Source organism: Typha latifolia, chromosome 12, assembly GCF_019914945.1.
Source record: "Typha latifolia isolate L0001 chromosome 12, TyphaL0001v2, whole genome shotgun sequence".
Classification (NCBI taxonomy): domain Eukaryota; kingdom Viridiplantae; phylum Streptophyta; class Magnoliopsida; order Poales; family Typhaceae; genus Typha; species Typha latifolia.
In genome coordinates this window covers 9,547,537-9,574,841 of record NC_133097.1, presented here as the reverse complement: position 1 = coordinate 9,574,841, position 27,305 = coordinate 9,547,537, and the positions used below count along the sequence as shown (strand labels likewise).

The 27,305-nt window shown below is 38.5% G+C and overlaps 6 protein-coding genes across 14 annotated transcripts; all 6 read right to left on the bottom strand.

The window, feature by feature from the left end:
• Positions 1-1,459: 1,459 nt before the first annotated feature.
• On the bottom strand, positions 1,460-7,289 carry LOC140798614 (uncharacterized). 6 transcript variants are annotated; one of them, XM_073152535.1, is made up of 8 exons: positions 7,092-7,289; positions 6,861-7,010; positions 3,860-6,771; positions 3,621-3,704; positions 3,163-3,267; positions 2,930-3,038; positions 2,052-2,203; positions 1,460-1,929 (listed from the first exon to the last, which is right to left on the bottom strand). In XM_073152535.1, the coding sequence occupies exons 3-8, from the start codon at positions 6,653-6,655 to the stop codon at positions 1,507-1,509; spliced, it is 3,669 nt and encodes a 1,222-aa protein (XP_073008636.1). In that variant the 5' UTR covers positions 6,656-6,771; positions 6,861-7,010; positions 7,092-7,289; the 3' UTR covers positions 1,460-1,506. The 6 variants fall into 6 exon arrangements, with proteins under 6 accessions (XP_073008636.1, XP_073008637.1, XP_073008639.1 ...); XM_073152536.1 differs by having other exon boundaries at positions 6,861-6,994; XM_073152538.1 differs by having other exon boundaries at positions 3,860-6,765; positions 6,861-6,994.
• A 455-nt stretch (positions 7,290-7,744) lies between these two features.
• LOC140798612 (UPF0496 protein 3-like) lies at positions 7,745-9,325 on the bottom strand. Of its 2 annotated transcripts, XM_073152533.1 has the most exons (3): positions 9,260-9,325; positions 8,996-9,062; positions 7,745-8,906 (listed from the first exon to the last, which is right to left on the bottom strand). In XM_073152533.1, exons 2-3 carry the CDS (start codon positions 9,045-9,047, stop codon positions 7,822-7,824), a joined length of 1,137 nt encoding a protein of 378 aa, XP_073008634.1. In that variant the 5' UTR covers positions 9,048-9,062; positions 9,260-9,325; the 3' UTR covers positions 7,745-7,821. The 2 variants fall into 2 exon arrangements, with proteins under 2 accessions (XP_073008634.1, XP_073008635.1); XM_073152534.1 differs by lacking the exon at positions 9,260-9,325 and having other exon boundaries at positions 7,745-8,903; positions 8,996-9,211.
• Positions 9,326-9,997: 672 nt separating this feature from the next.
• On the bottom strand, positions 9,998-12,308 carry LOC140798904 (uncharacterized). Its single transcript, XM_073152990.1, has 3 exons — positions 11,956-12,308; positions 11,034-11,162; positions 9,998-10,517 (listed from the first exon to the last, which is right to left on the bottom strand). Exons 1-3 carry the CDS (start codon positions 12,253-12,255, stop codon positions 10,338-10,340), a joined length of 609 nt encoding a protein of 202 aa, XP_073009091.1. The 5' UTR covers positions 12,256-12,308; the 3' UTR covers positions 9,998-10,337.
• A 771-nt stretch (positions 12,309-13,079) lies between these two features.
• Positions 13,080-16,592, bottom strand: LOC140798799 (bifunctional L-3-cyanoalanine synthase/cysteine synthase, mitochondrial). 2 transcript variants are annotated; one of them, XM_073152849.1, is made up of 10 exons: positions 16,254-16,592; positions 15,956-16,065; positions 15,748-15,805; positions 15,160-15,423; positions 14,887-15,024; positions 14,650-14,701; positions 14,368-14,447; positions 14,236-14,295; positions 13,918-13,998; positions 13,080-13,382 (listed from the first exon to the last, which is right to left on the bottom strand). In XM_073152849.1, exons 1-10 carry the CDS (start codon positions 16,410-16,412, stop codon positions 13,284-13,286), a joined length of 1,101 nt encoding a protein of 366 aa, XP_073008950.1. In that variant the 5' UTR covers positions 16,413-16,592; the 3' UTR covers positions 13,080-13,283. The 2 variants fall into 2 exon arrangements, with proteins under 2 accessions (XP_073008950.1, XP_073008951.1); XM_073152850.1 differs by having other exon boundaries at positions 15,748-15,845; positions 16,254-16,515.
• Positions 16,593-17,464: 872 nt separating this feature from the next.
• Positions 17,465-22,408, bottom strand: LOC140798800 (ubiquitin-conjugating enzyme E2-23 kDa-like). 2 transcript variants are annotated; one of them, XM_073152851.1, is made up of 8 exons: positions 22,314-22,408; positions 22,128-22,247; positions 20,264-20,396; positions 20,061-20,140; positions 19,573-19,687; positions 19,441-19,493; positions 19,166-19,294; positions 17,465-17,750 (listed from the first exon to the last, which is right to left on the bottom strand). In XM_073152851.1, the coding sequence occupies exons 3-8, from the start codon at positions 20,305-20,307 to the stop codon at positions 17,620-17,622; spliced, it is 552 nt and encodes a 183-aa protein (XP_073008952.1). In that variant the 5' UTR covers positions 20,308-20,396; positions 22,128-22,247; positions 22,314-22,408; the 3' UTR covers positions 17,465-17,619. The 2 variants fall into 2 exon arrangements, with proteins under 2 accessions (XP_073008952.1, XP_073008953.1); XM_073152852.1 differs by lacking the exons at positions 22,128-22,247; positions 22,314-22,408 and adding an exon at positions 20,513-20,725.
• Positions 22,363-26,448, bottom strand: LOC140798798 (AT-rich interactive domain-containing protein 2-like). Its single transcript, XM_073152848.1, has 2 exons — positions 25,377-26,448; positions 22,363-23,642 (listed from the first exon to the last, which is right to left on the bottom strand). Exons 1-2 carry the CDS (start codon positions 26,217-26,219, stop codon positions 22,764-22,766), a joined length of 1,722 nt encoding a protein of 573 aa, XP_073008949.1. The 5' UTR covers positions 26,220-26,448; the 3' UTR covers positions 22,363-22,763.
• Between the last annotated feature and the right edge of the window lie 857 nt (positions 26,449-27,305).

Below are 27,305 nucleotides of genomic sequence, written 5' to 3'. Positions count from 1 at the left end.
CTATCTCTTTTGCCATTCTTTTAAGAATCAGTCACGGTTTTCTGATGGCCTGCCCTCTCCTTTTGATCAAATTGCTAGGGTTTTGCGTATCTATCTTTTCCTTTTCTCCTCTTTAGGAGTGTCCTCGCTGTGTTCGTCGAAATGTTTGCCTGGTGTTTTGTCTGTGACCACGGACACTAGAATCTATCCTTATGTCGGTGGATTAATATATAGAAGCATAAGGTAGAAATAGAGGTGGAATTGGGTTGTGTTAAAGTGGGTTTTGGATCATCTTCACTTTAACATGAATAAAATTTGATTATTAAACGGATAGTATTTAATAGACGCGACTATAAATTAATTATCAAATAAGTAATACATTCGTGTAACTTATTTAATAAATAAATCGTATTAACATAACATAATAATATATTTAATACAACACGAATAACATAATAATATTAACCTTATATAAAAGTTAATATTAATTAATTTATCCTATATAAATAGTGTATTATATGAAAACAAAATAATCTCTTTCTAATTCAAAACTCGTAGAACATAAAAATAATAATTCTAATAATTTATTATAACATTAATCTATACAACATAGTTTGAACTGTCCTAACAATTACAAATTTACAATGATTATTTAATGTGATATAAAGTGAATGAAAAAATAGAAAAAAATATTTTATTTTTTATAAAATTATTATGAATAATTTTTTATTTGATATAAAGTAGATTGACGGAATATATAATAAAGTTAAATTAATAATTGAGTTAATGTGTGGTATAAGATATAATTTTAATAAATAATATTTATATTTTAAAATTATATTATTATAATATTTAGCTGATATTCTGAAATAAAAAATTGTATTTAAAAATAAGAAAAAAAAATATTCCTAACACGAACGGGAGCAAAATGTTAGTAGCGGAGTCAATCCTGGCTGCCACATTATAATAATGGAAAATGAGTAGAAGTCGACGCACTCGCTTATAATCTTTCCGCATATTTTGGGAGACGTCCGACGCGAATCCAACAAGACGAGCATAGCGGATGGATGGTCGGCTTGAGATGCTGTCGGTCGCGGCGGATTTGCTATTCTTGGTTGGATGTCAGGATTGGGACAAAGAAGATGCCAAGCCAAGCCAGCTGATCATGTTCGACTCGGGCAGGAACGTATTGACCTGCGAGCATATCTGCTCTAATCCTGTGGGCTCGGACCGACCCAGATGAGATCGGCCTGCACCCAACTTAAACCGGGTCATAATAACCTCTTTTTAAGTGAACGTAAATCTCTAATATAGTCGTTACTAGTATCGTCGCAACTTTGACAACTAAATCTAATGCATAAGTTAACGTTTGTTTTTCCCCTCTCTACAATTGTCAAATGTGATCCCCAACCTACTCATCCAAAGAGAAAAACCCGGCAATATGTCAACAACCTGACTCTACAAATGAAAGAAATAGAGAGATCTAAAACGCGAATATTACTTAATATTATTCAGTTAAACAGGGGACTACAAAAATTTTGTCATTCTTTGTGAATCAAAATCAGCATGATCTCCATTTGCTTGCATGCCAGAGGCATTGAATCCATAACTATCAAGAAATCTTTCATCAAAACCGCCATGTCCGGCCTCCGGTACTCTGAATCCCATCATAGGTGATGAGTTCCAAGGAGCTGGAGTTGAAGGATCAGAGCTGATTGTAACCAATGAATTCTGTGGGGAGTTTCCAGAGTTCCGTCTGTTGCCGGAGTTACCTGGAGTCGACATGGGCAAAGATTGCTGCTGTTGGTTCTTCTGCGGAGGTGATTTAGGCCTGAGGCTTTCTATCTCAGGGGTTGTCATGACTAGATGTGGAGCATCAGGAGGTGGGTTGCGTCCACCACCTCCCTGCCAAACTTTCCCATCCTTATCGGCGAAATTCCTGATGTAAGCCTGCAATGTATTATGTAGGATGTGATTAAGCTTCTTATGTCTCTTAGTCCAAAAAAGGCTACACATGCATGTGACCATCAAAGAGTAGTTCTAATAAGGGCGTAATGTTGCAGCTTCAGTACCTCCTTATGGAAATTTGAGGAAGATAATCCTTTCCCAACAGTTAGCCAACCTGAACGGATATTATGGTCCTCACCAAAGAGCTCAAGTCGCCTCCTGCCCAGAGCAAAATGCTCAATGATCCTGTACATGTCCTCAGGCTTCTTAGTTGAACCTGCCCAGCATGTACCAAAAGAGTTAAGTGCAGCACAAAGAGAACCTCAAGGCATTCAGTTTAAGGTTAAATTGCTGGATAATTGGACAATCATAAGGTAAATTAAAAACAGATGTCAGTGTGAAAAATCAAAACAAACATTCTCAGAACAATATACCTTATGGAGCAAATATCAGTTCCCCCAGTAAAATAAGAAGGGAAGAGTTACATGTCATCTACTAAAACTTTGGATATAAACTTAAGTTCATCAAAGAAACAAAAACAATGGTTGAGCAGGGAAGGAATTTCCTATAAATACGTATACTTGCAATTAGAAACAATTTGGTACACAAAAGTTGCAGTTACCAAGCATATAATGTATATGAAGGGACATGAATTCACTTGTTCCAATGAATTTAAATGATCCACCTGTATAAGGATTCATACCACTAGACATTCATAGAGAGAGACGATAATATGATCCACTGACAACGTATTGTTTATGATCTACAATCAATATAGATATCCATGACTCCCAGGAAAAAAGGGAACAACTAAGCTTTCCTTTGTGAGATCATCATGGGAGCATGTGTAACTCAGTCCAAGAACATAGCAAACAATCAAATGGTGGAATCTTGCAGCATAGGATGACTACTACATAATACAAAACAAGTGATGCAAAAGCAGAAATGTGGAAAGACACTATCATACATAAAATGGTAAAATGAATAAAGAAAAACCACTAACCATCACTAGGTTCTTCTGCTATTACTATATCTGTGTCGATATTGGCATGGATAATATGCCCATCTGTGCTACGACGAACAGTTCCTTTTATGCCCATCAAGCAGTGTTCCTATTCAAGAAAAGCAGTGATGTTTCATGTAAAGAGCAAGTTGTACAATACCAGGAAAAAGAGAAGAAGAAGCACACTGAGGTAGTAAAGTATTAGTCAAATAAAAGGATTTCTCTTCACCAACCTTTGAATGTTGCAATAATGTATGAGAATCATGCCGCAGACCTGGAGTTGCATTTCTCTTGTTGGTTTTAACCCAACAAATATCTTCACACCTCCGAAATCCCCACTAAAAGAAAAGACAAAGAAAATCAACTTACACACAATTATTCTGGACAAAACTAACATTTTCAATATTAGGTAAGTGCCTATCTTCTTCATTTAGATTTATATCATAAGAATAGGATATATCACAGACTGCATTGTCAAACTTATACAGATAAAAAATGTGATCTTCCAAGCAAATAAAATTTATCACTATTTTTGATATGGCATGAAAAAGAACACTCGACTAGAGTTTAGGACATATATGGTGCACTTCATATTGCAGCCATGGGACAGTGAAAAGAACAGAAACTTCCAACTCTAAAGACCTGCAAAATGCATTAGTGCAAGCAAAGGCAACCAAAGTACCAAACCTACCTTCTTCAAGCATTGACGTCCCTGTTCAAGGCCCATTCCATCTCCAACCCAGAGGAAGATAAATGATGGAGTATCCGCTATTGCCTGTCAACATAGTTTAAGTGCAGTTACATTTTAAATCCAAAAATATATTAAGAGTAGATATACTTAACAAATCACTTAACAAATCGTACAAGCTGCAAACATAAAGAAATACGAAAGATAATAAAATACAAAAAGAAAAGGAGTGAGATAACAACCTCAATCTTCAGGTTCATGATCTCTTCAAAAGTCCAATACTCAATATGATCTGTAATACCAGGTGCACGGTGAACATACTCCTCCCAAGGAGGATCCACAAGGATTACATCAAACTTGGTACCAAAAGATTCCGGGGAAAGAACATGCTCACGCAGGTCGCAGTTATAATACATAGGTGGGGAAGCAGACTTAGCTACAATCTCATCTTTCCTTTGTATGAGTTCTCTTAATTTTGGATAGTCCTCTACAACACTTGTAAGCTCCAGCTCCCTAATGAAATTCTGGGGTCGCATACCAGTATCAACAAAGTTCTGGGAATAGTCATTCTGCTCTCCCCTTGAAGGAGCTTTACCAGAGGGTCCACTGTTTCTTGATGGTGCCCAACCTGTTGGACCTTTCTCATGTTGCATCTCACGACTAGGTGTTCCCATAGGATTGAAAACTGGACCTGATATGTTTGGTGGAGTTCCTCTTCCAGCACCTGGTTGATTCAAGTACATGGGATGATTCGGGCCAGCTCCCATATTAGGAGCAAACCTAGGTCCTGCAGGTCCAGGAGGAGGAATAGGAGGAAGATTGGGTGGAACAGCTAACATATTCATATCGATGCCTCGAGCTCCTGGCCAAACAAGGGGCCCAGGAAATGGAGGAATGAAAACACCAGGTCCAATTGGCGGACCTGGTGAATGGGACATATTTGGTCCAAGTGGCTGCATTGGTCCTGGTGGCAATCCAAGATGCCCAAATGGAGGACCCATCATAGGCATAGGAACTCCAATTCGTTGAGCATCCCTCGCATTTAACCTACCTCTTCCTCCTCTTGCAGGTCTCCCACCCTTGGATCCTTGTTGTTGAGACCTACTGAAAGAAGATGAACCTTGGCTGTTACCAAGTGGAGAAATCAAACTGCTGCTGCCACTTTGACCACCTCCAGTGCGGTTGGAGGTCATTGGACCTTTAGGCATTCTACCCCTTCCAGATTGATAATCAAGAGTATTTCTTGCAGAATTTTGATCCCTAGGTGAGTCATCATCATGAAACCTCTCCTGTGAATCGTCTCCATAAGCATAAGTGGCCTTACCCCTGTCCTCAGATGGATATGCCCATTCATCATCACTAGCTCCTGAAGCAAATTCCTGTTGCAGTCCCACTTCACCTCTCCTTCCAGCATATCCTGAAACAGAACCTTCCCTTCCAAAGTCAAGACTCTTGTTAGGCCTGATCTCTATTGAGTCAGAACTCTCATTTCTGTTCCCAAAGGCTGATGAACTTTTTGCACCTTCAGACCTAATTCTAGAGTCTTTCCTATATCCAGACCGGCTGTTAAAGTTTCCTATCTCTACCCTCTCTTGATCGTCTCTCTGTAAATCCCATTCCTTCACAGGATCAAATTCATCCCCATCTTTAGAATCCTGCCTAGTTTGGCTCCTCCTCCACTGGTCTTTAGATCCCTCTCGGTCCCTATTCTTATCGTTCCAGTTATTTCCCTTTCCCTTTGAAAACCTATCATCTCCATGGACCTCCTCCCGTTCTTTAACTTTAATACTTACATTTCTTTCATTGTCAGAATCTGAAAAACCTTGATCATGTTCATCAAATTCTTGACGATACTTTCCACTTCTCTCAGGTGATCGAGACCTTTTACTATGTCTTCCATCTCTGCTGCTTCTATCCTTCATCGATGATCGTCCATCTTCATCTAAGTTGGCAGACCTCTGCCTGTTTTCAATCTCGTCATGACTTGCAGATTCCCATTCTCGCATATGTTTCTCACCTTTTCCTTCAGACTGCTTTGTGTCATACCTCTTCTTACTTTGTTCCACATCATCTATGAAACTAGCTGATCTCTCCTGGAACCTCCTATGCTTATCATCTCGGGCGATATCAGATCTATCTTCATGACTTGTATTCACTACCCTGCTGTCTTCGTCATGATTCTCCATTCTGCCATGACTCTTGCTCCTGTCACCATCTTCATGTGCTCCCTCCTTATCACCAGAACAGCCACCCTTCTCGCCACCTGAATCATTAACCCTACTTAAATTGTCACTTGATTCATTTCCATAATCAAGGCCTCTGTCTCTCACACTCCCATCTTTACTATGATCAGAAGATCTCACAGTTCTTCGATCAGCTTTATCGAAAATGCTACTTTCCTCAGCTTTCTTGCCTACGTCTGCATCATCCCATCTCCTGCGTGGAGGATTCTTTTCCTGTTCACGATGCCCTTGGCTTTTTTCTCTGCTGCTGTCTTTCCTTTCTGAATACCTCGTGTCTTTTTCCTGCAACCTCTCACGCTCTCCATCATAGGGACTCTCTACCTTACTTCTGGTTCTACTCTGGGAGCTCTCATAACCTGATGCCTTCAAACTCATTCTTCTCGATGAGTCCCATTCATTCTCCTCATCTCTTCTTTTCCTGCCACTATCTCCGTCTCTATCCTTGTACCCATCCGTCGATCTCTTCTCACCTCTCTCTTCAGTATTTTTCCTTGGAACTTTGGATGATCTGGACTCCCTCCTTGTGCTGTAGTCATCCTCATCGTCGCTGCCAGCTTGGCTCGAGCTGCCCAGCTTCTTCCTAAAATCACTCCTGTCGGCTGAAACCTTCTTTCTTCCTTCATCCAGCTCCTCAACTTCATCAGAATTACTGTGCTTTCTTGACTTGCTTGACCGACTCTTCCTCTTGTCGGCATCATCCCAATCATCATCATCCTCCATTCTACTGCTTCTCAAGTCAACGCTGTCCTCAAAATCTCTCTTACTACGATTCCTACTAGAAGCAGATGCTTCCATATAGATACAACTAAATTACAGTTGTTTCAAACACAATCAGAAAAATCCACCGAGAAGCCACAGAGGACGACCCTCTCAATTAGCAAGATCGACGACACGAACACTCAATTCTGAAACTTCACCAGAGTGAGAAAAAAAAGTCATTTATCCTGGATAAGATGAATCTAGTGCTATGATAAGATTAAAAAAGAAAAAAAAACTCTACCCAATAATTCTCTTCCAGCAAACAATCCAACTCGATTCAACAACAGCCGCCACAAATGACAAATCGATTGAAAAAGATACAAGTCCCTCGAGCATTCAAATCCGCGAGATCAAGCAAAAAGTAGAAAGATTAACCTACCAAAGGCGAACCCTAGTCGATCAACTTTGGCCGTCAGGAACACACAAATCAGATCGAGATAAGGGAAGAGAGAGAGGAGAGATTTCTACTTACCCGGCCGGATATGGGATTAGGTTGGGATTAGGGCTTCGAAGAGCAGTAGGATTCGTCGCGGACGCACGCGGTCGGCTTCTCCAGCCCTAGAAGCCGCCACGGACGGGGAGGCGACGAGGGAAACCGCAGATAGCCGATCGCACCACGTGACCGGGGGCATGCCGTTAAGTTGCGATAAATTATAAAAATGCCAGCGTCAGAACTCAGAAACATTTAGATCTTTTCATACTCGGGGGTCGGATCTAGTTGCATCATCCTAGGATCCGAGTCCACCTAGTCCATTTTGGTGGTAACTTAGTTTTCCCTTTAAAGAAAAGGGAAAAGGATTATATTAACTAATCACTACCGTTACAAAATGCCAATCCTGGTTGTCGTGTGGGCACTTTAGATTGTAATTTATAGCATGTAGGCTTTATATTCTTAATCACTTTAATAGAGTACATAAATATGATATTAAGATTGAGAGGGGAAGATCGAGTGAGGATCGACAAATAAGGCCTATATCCTCTCTAGGAGGAGAGGTAGAAAATGTATATTACCATGTATTAAGGTAATCCGTTAAGGTAAATAATGTATATTACCATGTATATTATAAATATATAATAATATCTATAAAATAGATATTCCTAACATTTATAAAAGAAGAAAATAAAAAGGAGAAAATTCTAATTTATTTTGAAAATTAAGGAAATCATCTGTACAGTGTTTGAAGATATTTTTGCCAAGAACATTACAGCCTACTTGCCACCAAAACTTCTTTCATCACCAAGCTCCTTGCCTTGTTAATGGTCATGAAGCAGAGGTACAAGTGCTCCTCCAGCTCATCCAGCTGCTGGTTAAAGCTCGCGTCGTTCTTCCACACCTGCCGTATCACCTCCTCCACCAGCCGCCTCCGCCCGCCGTCCCGCCGCTCAAAGCACAGCCGTAGCAGCTCGCCCATGTGCTCCACCTCGTCGTGCAACCTCGCCACCAGCCGGCTTATCGTGTCCAGATCCCGGTTCAGTATGTACGTTCCCTTAGTCGCCGCGTCGAGCTGGGAGATCGCCTTCCTGAGCCAACCACTGGAAGCGAATCGGAACGACGCCGTAGACAATAACGTTGGAACGGCTAGTAGCGCCACTAACGCGTGCATCGCTACAAAAGCCCCGACCACCGACGTCGACGCCGTGAGGATGACGAAGGAAACCGCGAGGGCTCGTTTGATGTGGTTGATACGGTGTAGCTTCGCTTTCGCCTTCCTGCGGCCCGACTCGAGCTTTTTGAGTAGGCTGGCGGAGCCATCCTGCACCTGTTTGAAATATTGCCGCTTAGACGATGAGGCCAAGGATTCGAAAGGGTTGAGCGTCTTGGCAATGTCGGCGAGGTTGTGGTCGACGGCTTGTAGCTTTTGTCGCGACGGGGAGTCGGAGACGAGGGAGCGGAGGTTGGCTTTGAGCGGGCGGTAGCGGAGTCGGATTTGCTCGATGTCTTTCAAGAGGAGGCTGCAGAGGAGCGAAGCGTTTGCCGTCTCGGCGTAGTACTCTTGGAGGAGGATGTAAGCTTTAGGATGGCAGATTTTTTGGGCATTCGCTAGCATTTTGGCGACCGTTGCTTGGTCTGGCTCGAGGAGTTGCTCCGCAAAGAGGCGGTAGGAAGGGAGCCGGGCGGCGGCGCTGTTCTCCCTCGTCGTGAGAGCGGCACCATGCGCTAAGGTGAGGTCCAAGACGTGCGCCCAGAACTCGTTGTAGGACTCGGTGCGGAAGGCGTTGGTGTATTCTTCCCGGAGGTCGAAGCTCGTCGACGATATCGTAGAGACGACCACTTCTTTTATTGCTGCTGGAAAAAAAAAAAGAAAAGAATAAATTAAACGTCTTTGATGTGTTCTACTACACATATGATCAACAAACCATGCATCTTAGTCTTACCTTTTCGATCGTGGTAGCTGCAGTAACCAAAAATTCCGAATCTTACGTGCATCTCTTCTTCCTAACTCTGGATTACAACCAGGAGACTGTTATGGAGGGCAAAAAGAAGTAGGAAGAGATAGAGAGAGAGAGAGAGAGAGAGAGAGAGAGAGAGAGAGAGAGAGAGAGAGAGAGAGAGAGGTTTTTTAAAAATAATAAAGAGAGAAAGCTTGTTGCAATAAGCAAGTGCAAGTTTGCAAGCTTAAATCAGTTAGCTAGACTCACTTTGTTGAGGTATCTTTGAGTCCAAGGAGATTGTGGCCTTGGAGCAAAGATTAGGTTTCCTAGCCACGATGGCACTTAGAAGGTTTATAAATAAAGCCTGAAGACTTGGAGGAATGAATAAGGCTTGGTGGAAGCTTGGAAGGAAGGCCAAAGAGTGGCACGTACTCAAGGGAAACTCGTGGGTGATACTAAGAAGATCATTAACGTAGTTAGTTAGAGAAAAGATAGTGACTAGCTCGCTATAATTAGTCATCTCTAACATCCAATTAGCCGTGTGGTAATTATCGATGGTCTATTAACTGGGAGATATTGGGTGGACTCCGCGTGGGCCCGGGAGTATCAATATCCCGTTTCTTGTGGAGTAATTTGATTTAGTGCCACGTGGCAATTTGTCAGCTTTGAAATGTACATGTGGGGATCTATGACGAAGCAACGGGAGACATCAAGTGGGAGGTTGGATATCTTATGATCTATAGATCTTCTATACTTTTAGATTAATCTTTGTAGTGCATTGCATAAGTGAGCTATTGGCCCCAACATTGCCACGTCAGCCAACAATATTATTTTTTAGGGACGTCGACCACGTAGGTTTTTTTCTTGTCTGAATGACTTGATGACTTCATCATCAACAGGGTCAGCAGCCATAAGATTCGCAAAACTGATCGATTCAGATCTCACAACTAGGAACAAATTGCTATTTGAGAAGCTACTTGATCAACAAATTGCTTTGTGTGTACAAACAGAGAATTCCAGTGGATCAAATTGCACTATTAGTAAAGCAGTTTACATAGTTGAAGATCCTATATACTCTCAAACGTTATCAGTTCAGCTAAACAGGAGGAGAAAACAAATTAACATCTTACAGTAATTAAGAACTTCGCATAACACAACATTCTGTTCATGCATAGAGAAGAAGATTAATGAGCATAAATAAATAGTTCCAACTCTTTAATTCATTATCAGAACTATCTAGCTCTGCAGTGGGGCCTTGGCTGTCAGCAGTATCCTTATTTCACTGTAGCATCTGAAAAACTTGATCTTCCTCCAGGTCTTGATTATTAATTACGTAGTTGCAATTCTATAGCTCGTCATTAGAATTATCTCGGTCTGTGGTGGAACCTTGGCTGTCAGAAGTGATTTTATTTCCCTGTAGCGTCTCAATGACTTGATCAAGAGGAGGGTCTCCGGGCCTTCGATAAACTTGATCCCCGATCTTCATCTCATATGCCTCTGGCTGGCTGAGAATAAACTCTTTCAACTAGAGAAAAGAAGAATATTAGTGCTACATGTGAATCATAAAATACGAATACGTGTGGATCCTAAAGTAGATGTATGCCATAATCTGAGAAGATTAGACGCTATTTCTTAGCAAATAGAATGAAAATCTTATTGAAGTAAATAGAACTACAAGCAAATACAAAAAAGAATACATTGCTTCTTCTTAGATGCATGTTTTTTTTACTGATTTTCCAATAAGCTCCTATCCTTAGTGATTCAAGGTTTATGAGCTTCCAGTTCTACAGAAGGACTTAGTCCAGGTTAGGGTTTTTTTTCTTTTTCCCTTTTTTTTCAAATGGAATGTAAAGGAATAAATCCATTTGCTCTACACAGTTAAGAAGCATTAGCTCTGAATCACAAGAACACAGAATACATATTTGACTAATGTCAAAAAAAGGTATTCTGTACAAGTTGAAAAGGCAAGTCTATAATTCACATGGATGATTAAGGGAATGTTCTAGATGAATAGCTGGCCTGAAAAGAAACAAAAGCATACCTCTAGTATATCCTGGCCCCTCTCCATAGTGAACATGATTGTACTCTGATCAACGGCCATAAACTTTGCCTCAACAGATCCAGTTCGCAGTACCTTGCTCCATTTCATAGCAATAACAGGCACCTCCTCCTGAAAATTTCATATTTAGTTAAAACCATGAATGTATGACCTCCTGAGCGTGTCATTTAATGGAATAACATGTCTTTCATACCCTAGTAAGAAAATTCATCTTCACAATTTACGAGATTAGAACTGATGAATTCTTGATGTTTCGAGTAACTGCACTACTTAGATACACTTGCACAGTGAGTCGTGACAACCAACATATTATACTCGAGAAACTATAAATATACTGAAGAGAAATACTTCCATTTGTATGTACAGTAAATTCAAATATTAGAGACAAACAGATAGGTCTGGCAGTATCCAATTCAGACAGAGATTAATTGCTCAAGTCTCAATATCAACTTCAGACAACAATATAATGAGCATTCGAGGTATCTGGACAACATAACATTGTTAAGATGGTTTGATCATTTTATGATGGGCTTTCACTTGAGATTGATCATCTAGATCACAAATACTAGTCAAAGTAACTTTACGAGATTTTTTTTAGCTTTCCATGAAGCTTATGTATCCACGAAATGATATAAATATCTCTCCTAGAAGTATATTTGGTTAAGATGAAATGATGGATATTTTTGTCCATCCACTGGACCACCAACAATATCTTTCCCACATAATCTATATACAAAACCATTTAGGAACAAAGCATCAAAATCCAAACTTCTCATCTCAAGACAAGAACCTAACAGAAACAACATCAATCTAACACATAAAAGATAAAGTTTTACCACTCTTTACCAATAAAATACAGAAGAATCCAGAGTTCAATCAACTTGGACTTGCAAAGCAATCATACCCTGGATCGAGAAACGCCTAACCGAAGCTTGACGAATCCGTAGGAAGGCCCGGTGTGTCGCCTCATCAACTCGGCCTGGATCTCGTCTGGGTTCATCCGCGAGAAATCGGGCGGCTTCTCGTCTTGATCCAGCCCGGAGTTCCTCTTCTCCGTTCCCCATTGCTTCCACTCCTCATCCTCCTCGTCGTCCACCACGTCATCGAGCTCGTCCGGTATGCTTACCCTCTTCTTCCCCTCCGATTTCTCTATTGCCGCAAGGAGGAAGAAGAGAAGAAGAACTAGAAGAAATCTTCGAGACATCGCCAAGGGATTCGTCTCGGTCTCGACTCACGCCGCCGCTTCACCAGTCTCAGACTATAAGTCGCGGTGAATCCAATAACCCGTTAAAGCCGAGTAACAAATTAATTACCATAAACGTCGGGTTTAGATCCGAAACACGAATCCACCTAAAAAACCCAAACAGGATCCGAACCGTAGATAGAAGAATGGATAGTTTAGATTAAAATAAGGTCAGTAATATCTGGGCAAATGATTCAATAAAAAATATGAATTTTTCTCTCATAAAAAATATTAATTTTTCTTTCCTAATTGAATGATTGAGATTAAATAATATTAAATAAAATTAACCGAAAATACCGGTCCGATCAATTTTTTCTAAATTGTAAGTGTAAATTAGTTATATTTTATTTCTTTCCTAGCTATCTATTTTTTTTATATAAAAGATAAAAATAATAATAAATTGATAGCAGTTGGCACTCCTATTATCAAAAAAATCAGCAATAAAAAATAATTAAATTCTAATTTTTTTTATCAATTAATCTAGTCACATATGAAAAAATAACTTATATACCCTTTAATTTCTAAATAGATAAAAATTATTTTTATAACTAATTGGTTAGTATAGAGTCATTGCTCTATCCAGTAATGGGATTTGAAAATTGACTAAACTCTCTCCTATTTTTTTATTTAACAAAATCTCTCACCTTGTTTTAATCTAGATCGACCATTCAGATCCTAACTATGGACCCTTATAAAATCGGAAAGTGGAAAATTCATATGGCCACTCCACACAAGCAAAATGCTTCTTAAAAGAGAAAAAAAATTCACTTGAAGATAAACAGAGATGACCAAACAATTCTTCTTGTTTACTGTAACCCTGGTAATCTGTTCAACTATCCAAGTAAAAATCATAGAGATAATAGTTATAGCATACAGTGAAGCCTTAATCGAGGTATAATCCCCAATTATTTCTTGGAAACATAAAACATTAATAGCACAAGGAAGTTGACAGATGAAGGAGCATATTATGCAGTTCTTAAAGGTTTAACTTAGTCAACTGGCACTGGTTGCATCTTCTCGGCCTCCTGTCTTAACTCTTCAAACAGAGCAGATGACAGGTATCTCTCTCCCAAGCTTGGATGGACAGTCTGAAACAAAATAGATAAGCTCATGTTAGTATTCTAGAGTATATTTATGTAGTCAGGAGTGAGAATTTTAAGAAACAAAGATATCTTAATGGACAGGTTTAGTACTTTCACAACTGAATTATTTCGTTCTTCCATTATTCTTATATGAAAATCTCTCAACTATTTGTTATGTCAAATGAGGGAAGAAGAAGAGAGAGGAATGCGAGGAGGAGGAGGTTTCCAGGACGGTGAATGTAGTGGAGAAGATTAAGGTTCAACTCTTGATCAAGGGAAGACTGCAGAGTGCGTATACCAGGGTCAGGTTTAGGCCTAGCAGAAAGTTGCTTTCAAAGACCTTATATGGATTGTAGTTGTTTTTCTCCAAAGGCTCAAAGGTAGTAGTGAGTTTGGACTGAGGATATATATTTGAGTTAACCCCTATTATTCTATGAAGGTTCCAGGGGATTGACTTTGATTGTTTAGCAAGACAAGTGTCCACACATAGATAAGAAACATTTAGTTGTTAACACTGTCATTATGAAGTTGGAATACATACCACAATAAGCTTGCCTTTGTTTTCTGGTTTTCTTGCAAGGTTTAATGCTGCAACTGTATTGGCTCCAGAGGATATTCCTACCTGAAAGGTTTTAATCAAGTGTAACTATGAATAGAATCAATAGATGTTCTATATTACAGAATAAAACTTAATAAAAACATTGTTCCTTATCAGCATCTTTTCTGCATAATACCCCATAAAAGAGAACAGATACCATACACTTTATAAAATATTTCCTTTTTTCTACAAGTTGTGTTCCCAGAAATAGCTATATATAAATATAAAAATCGCCATTATTAAAAAGTATTAGCTAGTCACCAGAAGCCCCTCTTTCCATGCCAATTCCCTAGCCATCTTCACTGCATCATCACTTTTTACCTGGTACATGTTAGGTTTATCACAATGTGATTATTATTTTATCGATAAGAGTATAAAATAAAGCCAATTTACCTCAAGAACTTCTTCCATAACATCCATGTCCAGAATTTTTGGCTTAAAACCAACTCCATTACCAGTGATTAGGTGAGGGCCTTAAAGGAAATTAGTTGCTGGTGAAACTTCTATAATCTATTTGCAAGGTTTAACATGCCAAATTGCTGAACAGCCAAAGCTTACAAAGAGTAGTAGCAGGAAAAATACTATATAGAACTAAGGTAATGACAAGAAGTATATCAGCATTACATATAAATTTGATATAAAGTTAGACAAAATTTAACAATATCAAAAACATACCTGGTTGACCACCATTCAGTACATTGGATTCTGCAGGCTCAACTCCATATATCTGGAAAAATAATATAGCATTGATAATGATGTCCGTGATAATAAAATAAAATAAAATGAAATCTGTTTTCAAGAATTAGTTTCAATTGCTCTGTTTCATTTCTATCGAAGTAATAGTAGCTGACTGAACACAAAGAGTAACATTACTCAAATCATTTCCTTAGAAAAACAGATATTATCTAGTACCTTCACATTAGGGTTCATTGACTTAAGATATCTTCCAACACCAGTCACAGTGCCTCCACTTCCTATTCCCATAACAAAGATGTCGACCTGGCCTAGGGTATCCTCCCATATTTCAGGACCAGTGGTTTCAAAATGCACCTGGCATAATGGCATATCTTCTATCATTAGCAATTACAGCCACGAAGTATATACTCGAAACGGTACTTAAAAAAAAATGTAATTCTTTTTAATGAATTTGATCTTAATACTCCAAGGATAAGAAAGAGAAGCTACCTTATCATTAGCAGGATTCTCAAACTGTTGAAGCATGAAGGCATTGGGATAAGAATCCAAAAGATCATATGCCTTTTTAACCGTCCCTCCCATCCCTTTGGTAGGGTCTGTGAGCACTAAATCAGCACCATAGGCCCTCATAACAACCCTCCTTTCAAGGCTTGTGTACGACGGCATGGTGAGTACGATCTTGTAACCTTTTAGAGCTGCCATGAGAGACAAAGAAATCCCCATGTTCCCAGATGTGGGCTCAATCAATGTCGTCTGTTAAGTGTTAAATTTGATATGTTAATTGCATTAACAGCACCAACAATTTTGCACATGTTATCATCCTAAATTTATATATTTTCTCATTCCTTCATGACTTCTAATTATGGCGCGCAAGTATAATGAATACCAATCATATGATAAACTGGCCAACAGCAAACTCATTTGGCTCCCATATGTATATATATATATATATATATATAAACGATTGCTGCTATATTAGGAAATTGACCAACCATTTGATATGCAAGATTTCTTAGTATAAAAATCTACTGTATAAAACTAGTGGTTTTGGCTTAGAAAGAAAAAAAAACCACTGACCTTGCCTGGTGTTATCAATCCTTTTCTCTCGGCATCTTCTACCATGAAATAAGCCGGTCTAGTTGAATAGTAAAATAAGCCGGAAAAGTTAACATCAACTGAATCCAAAACGGACGGCCCTGATGTAATTATCTTGCATCGACAACGACGTCGTAACCTAATGATAGAAAATTATAAATGGCAAGAAGAAAAAAATAGCGGAAAGCACCTATCTTTGACGCTAAAAGACGGCTGCAGGAACTCCAGCTTAGCCGCTACGTTCGCCTCGCACCCTTCACACACTTTGTTCAGATAAACCAGCGGTGTCCTCCCAATTAACTGGAATTTTTTAATAAATTAGAGAAAAAAAATACATTTCCTTTTTTTTTCTTAACCAGTTCGAGGAGGATCGCCATGGATTAATCTACAAGACCCACTTGCTATTTACTGTAAAAGTTGCTCTTTGGAAGAGCAAATTGAAAACATATGGGCGGAGAAGAAGAAGAAGAAGAGTGAAGGGATTTTGCCTTTGCAGCTTCCTTCTTGATCTTGAGAGCAGAAAGATCCCTTAAGGTTGGCGAAGACACTTGAGGATCTACTGAGCGTTGGGTGGAGAAGAGAGATCCCCGTTGGAGGAGAGAGAGCTTGTTGTAACCTCTTCTCATCAGACCCATGAGCTTTTCCATCTCTCTCTCTCTCTCTCTCTCTCTCTCTCTCTCTCTCTCTCTCTCTCTCTCTCTCTCTCTCTCTCTCTCTCACTCGCTCGCTCGCTCGTGTGTGGTCGGTCTCATTGGACCCCAAACGTTATAATGTTATATAGGAGAGAAAGCCGCACCGAAGATAGAAATATTACAATATGGTAGTGCAAGTTTGACTGGGGTCAATGCTGACAGCACTTATTGTCAAAATTATCAAAAAAATTAGGATTAAATAAACTTTTATCTCCGGCCGGCACGTATGGTCAAAATTTATTTCTCTGAACATTTTTTTATATGGATAATTTTATTTAGACTCATTAAATTATCATTATTTTCGCATTATATTTTATTAAAAAAATTTACTTCATACACCTCATGAATTTTTTTTATTTATTTAGAGTTTCATATAGTTACTTTTTTAAAATTTAGAGAAAAGTATACGTGGATAATTAAAAAGTTGAGCAAGTATATCTAAAAAATTATGATAGTTTAAAGGATCTAAGTGAAATTAATTATTTTTATATTAAACCAAGTCAATATACTTATAATTAAATAAAACTGTTAAAATTTCTATCCAAATTAACAAAGAGGGATTTTAATTATCCTTCTCACCAATTATTTTATCTAACAAATATGACCAGGGTTTCTAGTTTATCAAAAACAAATATAACAAGGGTATTTCTGTAATTTATGAAGACTTCTGTTAAATATTGGGATGAAAACTTTAACAATTGCATATGGGAACAACATAATTTTTAACAGAGAAGATAAAATATTTTTAACTTTATTATGCCAAATTAGAGTATAATTGGTAAGCACTTAAGAATGCATATAAAACCGGACGCAGATATAGACTTTAATGATTCCATGCACCAAAATAAAAGAATTCAAACACGGCATCTTACATTTGGGACTCGTGGGAAAATGAATATTAACACATGTTGCGAGGAAACAATAATGTGAATTTATGGATGTCCTGAATGCGAGATGGATCAGAGAGCAATCTACTACTCTATTCTTGTTTTCATGCAGAGAGTAAGTTTGAATGGTCATAATAAGAATAGTATTAGCATGAAGCATACATATTTACAAGGGGACAATGAAAGCTGATTTGTGAGTTTTCGCTTGATTTGAGTAGTAGCTGGAATTAATATGTACATGGAGGAATTAGGGCACAAGGGAATCTTGTTTGCCATTAGGGATCGGGATCGCCCATCACTGCATCTTCGCACGAGTCATATTCGTCTTCACTGAGCTCTTCATCACTAGATTGGTCTTCTGGAGGAGCACCAACATCTTCAGCCTTCGCGTATCTTTCACAATACTCTGAATAAAGATGACCGAAGAATGTAAACATAAAAATATCAAAATGAAATTGTGGTCCAATTGAACAGTTAAATTTGAAATTAAAAGAGGAATGCTTAATAAATCTAGTTGCACGAAAATCTTTATGACTGGGCAGGCAGGGTAACACTAGCCCTATATGTGTTTTCTCCAAATTCCTAGACAAAGCAAAACTAGGGAAAGAGGGGCTTACCATGAAACAATGAAACTAGGTCAGAAAGGATCATATAATGAAAAATAGTTTGGACCCCAATGTGCTCATCTGAATTATGAAGCACTTTGAGATTTATCATAATAATCATACTTCTGGATCCATTAAGCAGCCAATTTTTGTATGCAGACTTCCTCTAAGCATCCTTTTTGGGAACGAAATTGCTCATTAAGGAGTCTTTGCATACGAAGTAAGACATAAACAGTCAATATTAGAAGTTCCTCAAAGTCAACGAACAATATTGGATAATGTTTAGCATCGCAAATATTTAAGAACTAGTTTTTGATCACTTCACAAATAGTTTTTCCTAGCATTTTATATACAAGAAAAGCCACGACATCAATATATTCATCTAACATAATTAGAACCAGATTCTATTTCGCACAACCAATATCCTGAACTCCAAGGAGGATCCTTTAGCTCTCTTCCTTTTTTTCTTCAATATATGGTATTACATCTTCATTTTCTGGTCCACAGGACCATCTATATAACATGACAGTGGATCATAAGGAAAAGAAAATGGAAAATTTTCAACAATTATTGTAGTATAGTACCGGGATGATTAATCATAAAGAGGCATTAGGTATGATACAGCATTTAGACTTTGGAGCAAGCATTTCTGTTATTGATAGCCTAAGAAGGTTATGAGATTTCAGGCTTAGATATACTACAAAAAAATTGCCACTAACACAATCAGCTGAAGATTCTCTGACTGAGTGCAAACTCTTTTTCAATTTCTTAAATGCTAATCAAATGCACCACTGCTGTACAAGTCATGCACTGTTTCTCACATATGCTTATCAACATGGTTGAAGATGGTCTTACGACAGTTCATGGTTTTTAGCTCTAGGAGTGTGATGACTATTCATAATAAAGGGATTCTATAGAAGTTCCCTTCCTTTCTTCCAAAATTTTGGCTGATGGACATTGAGTCACATAATTCAACACATTTTATTGTTACAATACCTTCCTACACCTTTATTAGATAAGCCTCACTAGCAAAGGAATGCATGGAACAATAATTAACTTTTGATAATTCGGTAGCATGGTATAAATGTCAGAACTGTATAAAAAGGTTTTTAAAGTATTTTGGTTAAGTAGGAGATAAGGTGAAGAGATAGGCAGATCCCTGTAGTAAGTAACACTGTTAATATTTTACATGTTGAAGAGCTCCAAATCAAGTTACCTTTCACTTTTTGTTCATACGAGGGACGGTCACGCATCATCAGCGCAGCAGCTTCACCATTTAATGGATCCGAAGGATTAGGATACAAAAGAAGTTGTGGAAGGAAAACTTCAAAAACATTGACAAGATCTGTTGACAATGACACAAAATTGTTATCATAAAAGTTATTAGTGATTACTGATCTGCTACCAGACTACCTACTATAAGACAAATTTTCTTGTTCATGCCAGAGAGTGGTTCGTTGACAATTATGAGATAGAGATAAGTTGTATTACCAAACATTGGGCTCCAGGTCTGGTTGATGACATCCAAACAGACTGAACCAGACCTAAATTCCAAAGGAGAAAATATTAAAAATCTTGGGCCTGTTAGATCATCTTAACAAACGAGAGGATTTAAAGACTCACACTTCATCAACATTTGGATGATAAATCTTGTTGGTGAAGCCAATTGATGGAGATTTGTAAGGATAAGCATCAGGCAGTTCTACTCTAATCCTCCACACACCACCTTGATAAAGGCCTGCATAACTCATAATAGGATTACTCAAAAGTTTATTGATCTTTTTGGCACAAGCCATTGAAAATTATCACAATTAAAATGCTCCAGGTATCGATTAGGAAGAAAAAAAAAAACTAAAAGATCAAAAGAGAAAAAAAAGGTTGAGTAGAAGTGAAATTTGGATAAAATTTTAAGCTATTATTAGCAAAGGGAAACAGGAGAGCTATGACTAACTGTAAATCACACAAAAGACCAACGAAATTTAAGATCTTTTCCAAAGTTAATAGAGATTAGAAGGAAAACGCAAGGAAAATACCCAAATTAACCAAAAAAGAAGCTAAGATAAGCAACACTAATCAACCCATTTCTCGAAAAATCCTCATGAAAACATTACTTCCATTGGGCCCGTGGAAATCCACATAAAACTCTTGCATCCCATCATTCACCATCTCCACCTTGTAGTCGCTCATCATCCTAAAAACTCCAACAACAGCAACAATAACAACAACAAAATAATAATAAATAAAACAGGGGGAAAAGTATAAAACATAAAACAAAAAGGACCCAGATGAAAGATTTGAGCTTTGAGAGATTCACAGTTTCATGAGGTCCATTTCACGGCGTTTGCTCGGAGAAGACATCTTCGATTTCCACTTCTTCGAATCCGAGATGGGTCTTTAGAGATAGGGAGAAAGAGATTGAGCTCTAAAGTTCCTTCCTTTCTTCCTCCCTGAGGCAGAGACAAGCAATGAGAAAAGGAAGGGGGAAAGGAAAAGATAATAGAAAAAGAAACGCTTAAAATCCTCTCTCTCTCTCTCTCTCTCTGTAAACAAATATGTCAATTACTCTCTCTTGCGGTACACTTTAACAAGATTCCACGCACTTTCTACGTCACCTTTTCCAGGTGCACACCCCTACCGATCACCTCAATTTATATGTCCCAATTCTGCCCCTATCCTTTCTCAATATCAACTCTTCCCAAATATTTTGCAGAAATATCCCTCAATTAAGCTAAAATATGGACAATAATAAGAATTCCCTTCTCCATAATGCCTCATCAAGTTGGTAATGTTCACATCACCTAACAATTAGTGCACTATCAAATGGGTCCCTGGAATGAGACGATCATCTAATAATTTCTCTAGTATACTATATAGTGGTCTTATCTCATCTCATGGCGGCCATAATGATTATTTTGATTGGAGGAGTTGATCGTATAAAAAGGAAAAATTATGTACTCTTGCTTAGGACGACTTGTAAATTGTTAATCCGCGTTTCCCTTTGCATGACCGCACTGAGGAGATTTGGCTTTTAGTCCAAAAGAATCTAATCTAATAATAATAGTAGTATTATGAATTAATTACACTTAGATCCTAAACTATAACTCATTTTTATATAGACTCATTTTTTTTTATTTTCTTTTAATATTTTGACCGTTAAGATGATCTTCTTACCTTAACTTTTTATCTAAAATAAAAGTTAAATAATAAATAATTTTACATGTTTAAGGAAGGGATAGATGAAATTATCTTGTTAATAATTCTTCATCAGATCTTCAAACTCTCCATGAGGAAAAAAAGGATGTCCTAGAAATGACCAAATAGAGAAGGCCCCACATCTCTGAACTGTGATAGCAAGTAAGTCCAGCAAATTATTGGCTCTCTAACAGGACACTACTATCCATTTAGCATAAGCCACCAACACACAGCAATAAGTTTCAGTCACAATTTACACAACAAGAATATCTAAACTCTGCCGCCATGAAAAATTTGTGGAGAATGTTATAACTTACAAGCAGGGTTCATGTTTCTTCTCGTTGCCCATAAGAATAACGTTCCTAGTAAGTAATTTAGGACAAGCTATATAGACTGGATGGCCATGGCTATGGCCATTTTTTGGTTTCCGATCTGGACATTGAGGTTGATAAGCCTCACCTTATAGATAAGTGACTTGCCTGACCAAATTAATACAAGAGTCATATTTAATATTCTAATAAAATAAAAATTGGTAAGTCTAGCTTAGTATTAATCTCCTAATAATAATATGGGTTACTTAGTTGACTCATCTAATCCCAGCTCGATTAACAAATAGATCATATTACTCAGATTTAAAAGGCTGAAAAAGGCAACCAAATCATCCTAACTTGGGGCCTACCAAGTCAACATTATCTTATGCATCGTGCATTGCATCTCCTGTAATTTTCTATATAATATACTGTCACAAATAGGAACCAAACCCCAGCTACCCTTTTCTTTACTTCTGAGGTACCGACACAACGGTACGATCAATGTCCAGTTTGAGGTTGAGGGTGCCGAAACCACCACGAACTCTTAATCACAGTCTAATCATAATAAAATCGAATCGAAATGACTCATGTTGTACGAGTGTGTCAGATTTAAAATTCAGCAGAACCGATTTAAATGTCCATTTCTCTTAATAAAAGAATATCGAATCACAATACCTGTTGCAGTAGGCACAATTTTTCTTTTTTTCTTTTTTGTATTGGAGGATAGCACATCCTCACACATATGTGGACATATCAAGTGTGTTGAGAGTCTGCCAGCCCGTGAGTTACTCCTATCTGAAAAATAAAAGATAAATATGAAATTGTTTAACATAAAATAATTGCCGTCGGTTTTATAGGTACCTCCATCTATATGTTTTCCATACCACTCTTTTCAATAGGATGTAAGATATGTCAAGGAAATTGAGAATCTTTGGCAGAATACCACTGTTAAAATGATGATGACAGTATGCTGGCAAAGCCAGTAAAGGTCTGTTTCATGGAAGCACAAGCTCTGTAACAGAGATATAGACTACATTGCTTCGCATCCAACTGTCAGCTAGTTCCTCCTTGGCTGTTCCACCCGAACAATTAGCAAGTTCTTGCTCTGTTCAGCAAAATGCCAACCAATACCTGCAAAACTGTTGGTGGCCTCAAATTCCTCATCGCCCCGTGCAAAGAGATCGAGTTTCTAAAGTTTTGATCATCATGGCCATACTTGGATATCGAGACCAATCATCTCAGGCTAAATTTGTCACTGTAAACCAAACAAAATTTCCAAGTTCAATCACCATCAGTGATTGCAATTCATTGCTAGTCATCTAAATCCACACACTGTGTATTATGAACACAAACAGTAGACTTGGAATCACAAAATCTAACTGCACCATGACCAAAAGGGTAGCATAAGAAGCCAAACTCTGTCTCCTCATCATCACTGTCAATGTTGCTCGGAGTCACCCGATTCTGGTAACTCCGTCTTCCAAGCAGAAACACATTGAAATAATAGCTAACTAGTTTCTTTCTGCTCTTAGAAGGAAAGCAACGATAGAGCTGATCCCAGTAATTCTTCTCTAAAGATGGTGGATTAAGGCGAACAATGGCCTTGAACTTCCGTTCCTCTTCTTCTGTCCATGAGAGTGCAACTTCCTCACCCATGCGATCAAATCCCCAAGCATAAAAAGCTGAACCCAGTTCACGTTTTAATCGAAACCTCTTCTCTGCCACATGAAATCTCACACAATCTACAGAACCTGGACGTGTACACATACACTCATCTTCCCTACCCTTTCCAATAGGGTCATAACTAACTGAAGCTCTATTTTCTTGATTTTCTGGAGGCCATATTCGTGTGCCTAACCATTTCGAAGAGTCAGGATCACTACAACTTACAGAAGATTTACCACTCCAATCTGGCACCTTTACTTGAAAAGAAGGTCCAATACGAACCTTCTGTTGCTGATCTACAGGTAACCAGCCAACCAAATCATCAATGTCAGTGCTTCCCTTTCTTGTAACAGTTGAAGTTTTGTCGCCCATTTCATCGTCAGCTGCTGATTTTTCTGAACAAAAACCGGAATTAGATTGCTTGGTCAAAGATTGCAGTCTCTGGCTGTATCTTGTTTTCCCCTTGGTCTGTTGACTTGCACTGCTAGGACCTACATTATTAAAATGATGTATATTCTGCCCATTCTGCAAGAACGACGGGAATAATTATATAACTTTGTAGCCTCAACCACTATGTTACAAGACTTATGGGGAAATGTTGGATATTATCGTGTAGAACTCCTAACCCAAAATGACAAAACATAGGTAGAAGATTGACAAATGTACAAAAATAAATCATACAGAGGATTTACAAAATAAAAAATGCATGTCACTGTTAAAAGCTGTTACAAGAGGCTGAAAGGCTTAGTAATCTCCACTCCAATCAGCGGCTCTTTGCCTTTATAAACTTTTGTCCCCTCCTGGGATTATAATTGCTGTTCTGGGGGATTTGGACAAACATCCGGAGGATTGGTCTATCTCTCTTTATCGACCCAGGTGGGTCTCACCTCTTAATAACAGATCAAGAAAGACTGAAAATGATTTTGATAGGAACAGTGAGGAAACCTATCACAACTATTTGTTGATGAAGGGGATAACCCAAGAAGAGCCAAATGGAAATAAATTGATTCATGTTAATTAACATGAAACAGAATGTAGGACTTGATGATCACAGGGGCACCATTTAAAAGAGGTATTAGTTCCTATAAATTTTTTTTTCAGAAGAAATCCAATAAGTAGAAGATCTAGATTTTTCACCAAATGAATGCTGGCAAAATGGAAGGAACCAAAGGGAAATAACTAAGAAAAAGATCCATCTAAAGCATGGCCTTAGGTACTGATGAAGGTGAAATCAAACTTTAAGAAAAGGCATCTGTTACAGCCTGTTGTATTTGTAGCAAGTACAAGGCTACAAGCACCTTGAATTGTTACCAACTACCCACTTTAAGCAGTGAAACATAATCTACTCAAAGGTGCAATAACACGGTAATACAATTCCATAGAGTTGATCAGGCATACAATCAGTCAAGAAGTATGATCACCCGCTGTCTCATGACATATAAACTTTACCCATATAACCAAAAAACAATAAATAATCCAATCTGATTAAGAAAAGAAAGGATAATTTGCAGCATTCAATTTGAGATTTGAGGCACAGAATAGAAGCCCCCGGAGTGAAAGAAAGACTATTGAAGGAAAAAAAAAATTTTGACCTTGAGATAACCAAGATACTTGCACAGTCTTCAAATGATACATTGACAATTACATTGGAAAAGAATACCAAAGCAAGAACTTCATAATGCTTCGAAAATATTTAGATCATCAAAAAGAATGAAAAGCTTTAGTTCTGCCAAAACAGTTAGGAAGCTACAGTCCAGTTTCAGCAGTTTCACTGTTGGCAATTTCAGTAGTTCTGGCACTTTAGCTAGTTTAAGTGGTTCAATCCAGCTTCAACTATTTTTGTCCTGTTTCAACTGATTTCCATCAAATCTATTAGTTTGCCCCAGCTTTATCTGAAACTCGATATCCAAAAGTCACCAGAAAAGCTAAAAGATATAATTCTAATTAGAATTAAATCCATCCTTATAATCAATTTCTACGAAAGATCCTAATCTAGTAGCAAATATAACATCTAGTTGGATTTCATGTGGACAACCCTTAAACCTAAAATAGTCAAACTAAATTTGGCTAACTCAATTACTAATCAAACTGAAAAGAAAAGATTGACATTCATACACAGATCAATTGCCTTGTAGTCAGAAAATCTCGATCCATTAGAGGTCACCTCCCTGTGGTACTAGTTCATGCAACGCAATGATGAAAATACAACAACTCATAAGGAAAGAACAATTGCAAGCAAAAGTTTTAGAAATCAACTACCTGCTCAAGAGAGCCAAGAGGGCTCGTGTTAGGAATTTGTTTGACAAACATTGCCTGCCTCGCCATAAGTGCCAGGGCAATGTTTTCAGCAACTACATGCGATTTACTCTTCGCTCCATCTGACAGAAAAAGCTTCCCGACAATAGAAGGATCGCCAACATTCTTCGCTAAATTCCTCACCCAATTAAGCATTCCTACCAGAGACTCTCTCTTCCTTTTGAGATGAGACCCTCCATTCGCAAAAGCCTTGTCCAAGGACGCGGCATGCCCATTACTAATGCTACCATTGTCAAGCTGCAACCTTCGCTTGTTTTCTCTAACCGGCGTCAAGAACTGATCCTTCTTCGAACTCGGAGATGTTACTTTACAATCCTTCTTCTTCTGACCACTATCATTCTTCCGACAAACCCGATCTCCGCCTGCCTTCTTGTCCAGAACTTGCTGAAACCATCGATCCAACGTGGCGAGGTACTTAGCGTAAACCAACTTTATCGAAGACCCGAGTTCCGAGCCGAACCCGATCGCCTCCGACACCGCCACCCACCGCCGGTTTTCAGAGACCGAATCGTACCCGCCCTTCTCGCGCACCACCCAATAGAGCTTGAACAAATCCACGGGTTGCCCGTCACCGAGCAAGGGTGGGAGCGGCCGGATCTCTCCCGTCTGATAGATCTCCTTCAAGAAGACGGACAAGACTTGATCAAAGAGCGGACCCAGCTTCTCCCCTGTGAGCTCAGCTGTGGGTATCTCGACATCGGAGCAGAAGCCGGCACTCTGGAGCTTGCTGAGGATGTCGACGACGTCGAGATTCGGGAAGCCCCTGGGAAGAGACCATCCGGCCATGGAGGAGAAGAGGTAGGGTTGCAGGAGGAGGATGAGGAGGAGTAGGAGGAAGAGGAGGTCAAGGCGGCGACGTAGCCCATCTGAAGCAGGCCATGGCTTTCCGATTTTTTGGAGTTTTAAGAAGAAAATAAAAGGGTTATTGAGGTGGGCATTTTTTCTTTCAGGCCCTTGGAAAGAGAGAGGGGTTTCTCTGAGGACTAAGCCTAGCTAGGGCAAAAATTTTGGTGATGAGGATTCAGGGAGTAGGGTTGTGTTTATATTTGATTGTGTTGAATTATTTTTTTTTTCTTTTCTTTTCTTTTCTTTTCTTCAAAACAAAAATTGTTTATGTTTTAGGGTTTGATGTTCAATAGACAAGCACGAAACCCTAGATTTTGGAAGGGATGGGGGACTAATGGGATCTAGTTGTACCAAGTGGCTACTAGTTAGGGAAATTTCTACATCTTCTTCCAATGGATTGGTTTAGAGCTCAATTAGTAGTGGAGAGAGGGTTTGGTGCAAGTCTATCTCGTTTGGGTTCGTTCGAATACTCGTTTAGCTTGTGTCGAGTTACTGGTATAATTGCTCGCTCTAAATTATTTTGGAGTCTCTAGTATTTGATTTCGAACGTGATTATACTCATTGGATGCATGTGATTGCTACATTATAACACATCTGATAATATGCTCCCACATATCCAAAGAAATTGATCTGGACTAAACCTTCGATAATTAATTAAAGAATTCATGCTACTACCAGAATTTCTCAATTTTAAATTTCTTATTCAAGGTGTTTGACTATTAAATTGACTTGGTTTAGTAGAATAAGTTCATCAATAAAGTTATTAAATGTTGTACAACATATGCAGTTGTTAGAGGGGAATTGGCCATAGGGCCTTAGCCCAGTCTTTTCTCCTTTCTTTCCCTTCTTTACCTCCTCTTCCCCCCTTTACTTTCCTTACTCACATTTCAAACCTCTTTTTTCTCTGCTTCCCCTCCTCCTTATGTTTCTTTCTTTCTTCTCTTCTTGTTCAGCCCAAACAAAATTAGGTCACCCCTAATCTAATCCTACAAACAAGTTTGACAAAGATGGAGCTTAAGCTTGCTA